This window comes from Penaeus japonicus, unplaced genomic scaffold (genome assembly GCF_977035675.1).
Source record: "Penaeus japonicus unplaced genomic scaffold, GWHDUDI00000001_assembly GWHDUDI00000007, whole genome shotgun sequence".
Classification (NCBI taxonomy): domain Eukaryota; kingdom Metazoa; phylum Arthropoda; class Malacostraca; order Decapoda; family Penaeidae; genus Penaeus; species Penaeus japonicus.
In genome coordinates, this window is record NW_028234409.1 from 2,931,655 (window position 1) to 2,939,154 (window position 7,500).

General features: G+C 34.3%; 2 protein-coding genes across 3 annotated transcripts in view; one reads left to right on the plus strand and one right to left on the minus strand.

Annotated features, from left to right (window-relative positions):
• The window catches only part of Nup133 (nuclear pore complex protein Nup133), a 20,425-nt gene that overhangs the window by 1,391 nt on the left and 11,534 nt on the right, over positions 1-7,500 (plus strand). Inside the window, exons 2-8 of the mRNA XM_043017987.2 lie at positions 1,122-1,297; positions 1,948-2,075; positions 2,561-2,760; positions 2,975-3,073; positions 3,223-3,444; positions 3,963-4,136; positions 4,928-5,063. Of these exons, the coding sequence (XP_042873921.2) occupies positions 1,143-1,297; positions 1,948-2,075; positions 2,561-2,760; positions 2,975-3,073; positions 3,223-3,444; positions 3,963-4,136; positions 4,928-5,063 (1,114 nt within the window). The 5' untranslated portion in view covers positions 1,122-1,142. The remainder of the gene's footprint in view (positions 1-1,121; positions 1,298-1,947; positions 2,076-2,560; positions 2,761-2,974; positions 3,074-3,222; positions 3,445-3,962; positions 4,137-4,927; positions 5,064-7,500) is intronic.
• HSPC300 (hematopoietic stem/progenitor cell protein 300) overlaps positions 7,228-7,500 on the minus strand; it is a 2,895-nt gene continuing 2,622 nt past the window's right edge. For both annotated transcript variants that reach the window (XM_043017989.2, XM_043017988.2), the window contains one exon: positions 7,228-7,500. This exon is cut by the window's right edge and continues 571 nt beyond it. The gene's annotated coding sequence lies outside the window, so the exon portion shown is untranslated.

Genomic DNA, 7,500 nt, shown 5'->3' on the forward strand with positions numbered 1-7,500 from the left:
TCTTTTGCATTTTTATAGAAAAATTGCATGCTAAGGTATATTTATAGCATATACCAATGCAATTTATTAATTTTTATTCATATATTACTCTGCAATTTTCCTGATCTACGTCATGTCCCACCTATTATTGGGGCCCAGATTTTATGGGATTGGGGGAGGGAATCACACCTTATATCCACCATATGTGAGTAGTAGAAGATGAGATGAATCCATTGGTGTTTAGTAACACACAAACACACAATACTCACGAGGTAGGGCTCATGTATTGGCAGGTTAAACATTGAGTCCCTTTCTGGTTGCGTAATATCTCAAATGTTGAAAAGAAATTAGGTCACTGTTGACTTGAGTTGATGATTTAATATCTCACCTGTGGAAGGCTTCTACATATATTTCCAATAGAATGAATGGTTTCCTTTATAATTTTTGTAGTTTTTGTTCATTAACCCTTCCGAGACCGGCCTTATTTTGATGTGTTCGGCCTGTGCTTGGCATCCTTAGAAGTTGTGTTTTTTCAACTATTTTCTAGACTTAGGTATGATATGTGAGTTTATATTTCATATATTAGCAAAGTGATTCTAAGTAGCATTTGTTATCATATCCTAGTTATACAACTGAAGGAATCAATAGCCAGTATTTTGAACAAAAATTCAGGGTGTAAGTGGTCTGGCCAAGCGAAAATTCCCATAGCGGAGGGTGAAGAAAACAAAAAAAATCGTTGTTATGATCTTCTGTGTTTGTTTTGTATTTTAACACTTTTTAAAAAATTGTTATCTAGGACGCATGTACAATGATTTACAGTCACAAGAAATATTATTGCTTTCATCTTGTTTTTCCATAAGACTGAATGATTATAATACGGGAATACATCATGCTTTACCCCAAATACATTCAACGTGCAATTATACCAAATTTCAGCTTTGACTAATTTATTTCCATATAGTAATGAATACAATGTAACAAGGTTTTTAAGAAACATTTAAGAAACATAATTACACCAGTTAAAGCGTATACTCGGACAAATAAGACTTTCCGTATAGCATACACAATAAGGAAAAGGTAAGTGTAAGTACCACAAAGATACAGTAAGAAAAACCACACATTAATGCAAGATTCTGTTGCAGATCTCCAGTCCCAGTTGCAAGATGTACACTCCAGTCTCAGACCGAGGGGGTGGGGGGGCAGCCAACACTTCCTTCACATCTGCAAGCGCAAGAGCAGCGGCAGCAGCAGCAGCACGCAGACGCAGTGCAGTTGGCTTCAATACCAGTGCGAGGCGATCACCATTTACAACACCAGGGTGAGAGTAGCACTTTGGTTGAGGAAGACTTATTGGTGATAAATGCTTCCATATATTACATGGAATGAATAACTATTTCATTTTGTTTATAGAGTATTGTCCATATAGTAGAATGGGAAAGCTTTGGTTGATGTGTTATTTTTGTTAATGTGTTTGAAAACGGTGATAAGCATTGATGCTTTCTCACTATAGAGGCAGATTCTGATTTTTGACTAGATTTCTCCTGAAATTCAAAAGGGGTTTTACGTGAGTCATGTTTCAACTAGAAAGAACCAAAATATGCCGTTTTTTTACTTTGTCTGTCTGAGAGAGATTGAAAAAATTACCTTAACATTCATCCTAATAACATCAAAGTCACATATCTTGACTGTGAACTCTGCAATTATCTTGCACTGGAGATTTGCCTGTATTGTTTTGCTAAGAAATGGTAGATATTAGTATGACAGTGTATATGAAATAATTGTAAGCATTTGATTTTGTCACCAGATAGTTGATATAGTAATGAATTTATATTTGTTTTTCTTTATACAAAAAAAATATTTAGAGATAGCTTAAACTTGAAAAGGATCATTCATCTTTTATATTAATTATTTTGTTGTTATTTATTTACATATTTATTTATTTACTTGTTTTTCTTTGCTTGTCCTCAGTCGCTCCACACCCCTCAACCGGTCTCTGCAAGCATCCCAGCTCATGGAAGGCAGCGGCCAGTATAGCCTTGAGAGCTATGGGGCCTCTCTGCCTGCCCTGGTAATGGAAGCACTCACATTTGCTGACCGTAAGTGTGCCCTCTTGTTTTCTTTTGTGATGTTTTTTCATGTTGATGAAAATGTTGCAGATAGTGATGAGGCTCAATTTAAGATGTCTGTAGTATGCTTAACCCTATGACAACGGTGCGTCACACTCGTGTGACACAGCCAAACTCCCGATGCCTGGGCGTCATGCCAGTGTGACGATTTTAATGCAATATTGCAATCGCCCGGCATAGGGGTCTTCGCGTAGCGAGTGCCCCGTCGGGAAAGGGTTAATGTGGCATGATTTTTTTTTTTTTTTTTTTTTTTTTTTATCCAAAACAATATACTTGTAAAAATACATATTTGAAATGATTGTATCTGGCATCAAGCAGGTATTTGAAAAATATTACCAAGGGTTGAGGTGTTTTTTTTTTTTTGTTTTAATGATGAACATGGCTGTATATCCTTAATAACCTTTGATTGTTATATATATTTATATTTTTTTGTGTGTGTGTTTGATATTTTACAGGGAATGTGGAGATGTCAGCAGTATTATCACAATGTGGCTGGGCATGGCTTGTGTGCGGTCGTCGCCTTTTAGTTTGGCGATATAAAGTGGATGACTCTCGGCGCCTCGTCAACCATCAGTTCCGGGAACTCACTTTACCCCCATCAGATTTAGCACACAGAGCCCAGCTGGTGGTTGTGTATGCGGCAAATGAAGGCCAGGTATGGGAAAATCCACGGTGTTTGTTGCGAGAGCTGCATTTAGACTCTAGTGAAGAGTAAAAGAAATATGAGAAATATGCCCTGATGAAGCAATAACAGAAAAGGGCTTTCAGCATAATCATATGTTTCCTTGCTGATCTTTGCATTGTTTTGTTTTTATAAGTATGAGAATGTGTGTAGGGAATGTAATTTTGAAATCCTTTTTCATCTTCAGGTACCAGCATGTGTAGCAGCATCACCTGAAGGTTTTGTCAGATTCTGGCCAAGTATTGCTCATGAAGGCTCATATTTTGAAGTCAGCACAGAACTACAGGTACTTATTATGGGAAATTTACAAAAAAGGAAGAAATTTGTATCAAAATTATTGCAATGTACACTTACTAACAAATTATTGATATTCATGATGTATTTTCACCTATTCCAAGCCCTCTCTAACACAATATGACTTATTTCTCTAACCAGGGTCAAGAATGCGACAGCTTGGTGTTCCTTGGCCCTTCCTTAGGGTGTCTGTTGGCCACGACCACTTCCACAACCCTGCTCATTCAGCCGGGCCAGGGCTCAGGGGGGAACCAGACCATCAATGTGAGGCAGTTGAAGGTCCCTGCAGGCCTCCTAGGCGGCATCTCACGCAGAGTTTCCTCGCTTGTGTTTGGGTCAATGCCCACACAAGCACCTGAAGCGGTATGTTTCAGCAACAGTTTCTTTTACCATTATGTGCTGGGATAGTTTTTTTGCTGTATATTTCGTTTTGTTGAATATGCTAGGGCATCATACCAGATGCTTATTAGTATCACAGTACTGTTATATCATATAATGGAAAATAATAGAAAACAACCTTAAAAATAATAGGGAAAAACAGAACATCTTCAGATGCCCACCATAGGCATTGTCCCTTTAATCCATTATCGCTGGGTAACAAGATATCATGTTGAGCGGTGGCAGGACCAGCCGCAGGGGACGAGATATTTTGTCATGGCTGTCCTTCTGGCCAGCACACCAGGTGATCGGGCATGTAGTGCTTGGCTATAGCGAGAGCGGATGAAAAGCCCTAGGCATTAGGCTTATGCATTTGAAATACCCCAGCGATTATACCATTTGGAGCCAAAACAGCCTCGTCGGCAACAGGTTAATGAAATAAATGTCCAGTGTAATTTTCCCAATGAATTGATTGTACAACATACAAATTGGTTTCTTTGCAGCGCTTGGTCCGTGCAGTAGCAGTTCCCGGTGCAGAGTCAGATGAACGTTCAGTGTTGGTGCTCTCAGCTAACTCCTTGCAGAAGTGGTACCTAATCCCTAATGAACCTGACAAGCTTGTTTATGAGTGTAATGTTGAGAAATACATCAGAGAAGGATTTGTTGATCATGTCTGGGTAAGTTTGAAATTTACGGGAAATGTTTTGATTAGGTCCACTAAGAGAGAGAAAAACCAAGTTATGAGCTAATAAGAATATCTGAATTAATGCTAGGATGTATAAAAATAATCTATAGAAAAATTGTAAGATTATAATTCCTTATAAAAACCACTTGCACAACCAAGTACACTTTGTGCATCAACCAAGGTAAACAAACCTCTACTATGGATTTTCTGGCAAGATAGAGTGTGTCAACTTCTTTGGCATTTTATCATCAAATAAAGATTCATTCCAAGACATCCTTTGTTGAATTTATGTGGGGAAGGTTTGTTGATCTTTGCCAGAGTGCTTACAGAGGCTGCTCTGCTGCTTCATGCTTGTCCTATTCTGAACAAATATATTGTTATTCTATTGTTGTTATTTGTTCAATCTATTTTGGTAAATGTTTGGAAGATATCTGCATGTCTGCAAAAGGTTTCTGTGCCAGTTTGTGCACCAGAAACAGCCAACAAAACTCAACTGCATATATTCTGGGAACACAGCTTGTAGTCCTCTCTGGTGATGTATCATCAGTTCTATCTTGTCAGAAGATATGAGGTTTAGGTTTCTTGGCATTTTCTGTAGCACATAGCTTAACCTAGTCAGTATTGGGTTGGACTCTGTTTTTAATTTTAGATATTTGTGTATAAATAGTGAGTTATATATATATAAATATATGGCTCACAGTATGTTACCTTGGAATAAAAAAATTTCCTCTCCTATCCTATGGAACAAAATGACCGTCTTGCCTATTTGCAATTACACCACAGGGCCGTGAGAGGGCAGGTGCGACACAGTTGAGAGTATGGCTAGTGGACATGCAGCCGACCTCAGGGGTGTCATCGGTCATGGTTCTGACGGCAGCAGTGAATCCTCAGGTCTCGCAGCAGTTGGTTTATGCCCTTGGTGAGTGTTCATTTTCTTTCTTTTTTTTTCTTTTTCTTTTTCTTTAAAGAAAGTGCTTCCTTTATTTGGTGAAAGGATGCTGTCAGGTAAGTATTAGATAAGTTTTGCTTGTAATTTTTTTTTTCTTTTTAATATTGGTCCTAATCCAAAGGTGTAGGAAATCAACATCATAATTTTGTGAAGTTTTCAAAATATTCAAGGGTTATGGCCTCTTAAATAGAAAAAGTCTCTTCAAGATACCCCACAATATCATATACTATGAAATGAATAGTATATAGTTTTATCTCAGGCAAACAAACTTTTGCAAAAACAATAAAACAGTTTTCATGATATAGCCTTTCCAAGAGGGACAATTTCTTATTCAAATAAACGTCTTAAAATCAAAACCGAGTAAAAGTATTGTAGGCTGAACTTGGCATGCAGTCCTTTTGAATATTGGACCTTACTAAACAAAAATAAAAACCAAAAACAAAAATGAGTTGCTGGTTATTAAAAAATTGATTCTTAAAAACAATGATTTTTTTTTATCGTAGAAACAATTCATTAGGGGTATGTACTGATTTAGCAACATCCTAATAAAAGAACAAAGAAACTATCATGGATATTGTATAATCTAGATAGAAAAATTTCACCTACCTGATTATATTCTTCCACTTATATAGTTCTCTTATTTATTTTTTAAATATTTTCTAACCATCATTTAATGTGTATGCATATCTATCTATCTGTATCATACCATAAAGGTCCTAAAGATTTTCTTTGTACCTACTATTTAATTTAATTCTTATTATATTTTTCTGTTGGGACGATGGAATACGTCTCATCTTTAGGTAAAAAGATTGGCTATGTTACATATTTTGTATTCTGATTTTGGATTTTTATTGATTGATTGATTTTTTTTTTTTTTTTTATTTTTTTTTTTTTTTTTTTTTTTTTTTTTTTTTTTTTGAAGGTTTTTTTTTGGCAAATTATTTTTTGGACACAATCAATACAATTTTGATTAATAAAAATCAAACTACAAAGTGCAACAAGAAAAAGTGCAGAGAAAAAAAAATAAAAGCAGTGAAAAAAAAAAAAAAAAAAAAAAAAAAAAAAAAAAAAAAAAAAAAAACAAAAAAATATAAAGATATATATAGATACTTCTTACATAAGGCATTACGGGGTATACTGAATACTGAACCAAGCAGGCATAACCAAGGTCCAAATAAGAAATAAAAGGTAACTTTTTTAAAATGTAAGATTGTTTTTCTTTTCCCCCCCCCCCCTTTTTTTTTTTTTTTTAAAAAAACACTAATTATTTTTGATTTATTAATGATTTTTTTTTTTTCATTTTTTAGTTTTTTTTTTTTCAAAGTTTGAAGTCATATATAAATATTTTATTATTATATTCTGAAAGCTATTAATTTCAAATTATGGTTTCACTTGTGTTCTGCATTTGTGTAATTTTTTTTTTTTTTTATTTTTTTACTTGTGACTAAAAAAAATTTTTTTTTTTTTTTTTCTGCTGTTTTGTGAATTTTTTTTTTAGTGTTTTTTTTTTTTTTTAATTAATTAAAAATTATAAATAAAAAAAAAAAAAAAATAAATACCAGAAAGAATTTGAAGAGAAGATTCCATTATGTTTATTTTATACATTTTTAAACATCATCTTGCTGCATATAATTTTGCCATCAACAAAATCTAAGTATTATACCAAAAACAAAAATATGTACCTTGAAATTTACCATTATTTAGAATAATTGCTTCTTTTACATTACAAAATGCAGTATATTTATTTGCACTTTTGATGTAAAAAGAATTAGCATAAAGAGAGAGCATGGTAAGTAAATCAGATTACCCAACACAAGTGTAACATTCTTTATACGTGTATGTTTTCCTTATAATTGCACCTGAAATTTGATGAAATTTAATAAAATTTGAACATTTTCAACACGCGAGGGATTCATCACACCTAGAAAATATGAAGACAGCGTAAGTTCTTTTGAGGACGTGAAAACGTTTTGGTCATTTCTGGGCTCTGTTTCTTACAAAGATGGTTTTATATATATATATTTTTTCTACTAGACAGAAATCTAGCCAGCATTCTTACTTAAAACTTCAGAATAATAAGGTCAATCCTGTTAATATGTCAGAATTACTATTTTAGGAGATTAAATATATGTTGTCTGTGTTATGGGTATTTATTACAAAGAAGTACAATTATATATTAAGGTAGGAAAGGTCATAGCAGTCATGGAAGTGATTACATGTATGATTGGATAGGATAGGTGAAGGCTTTCCCAACATATCTGACAAATGAACATGTTTTACCTTTGTGTTGTCCACTGGACTCACAAGTAGGTGGTGCATTCAGTGACTACTCTGACTTGAAAAGAAAAATTTACATATTGCTTACATAATCCAGAAGACATGAATCTTGTGTTAGTAGATCTTATCT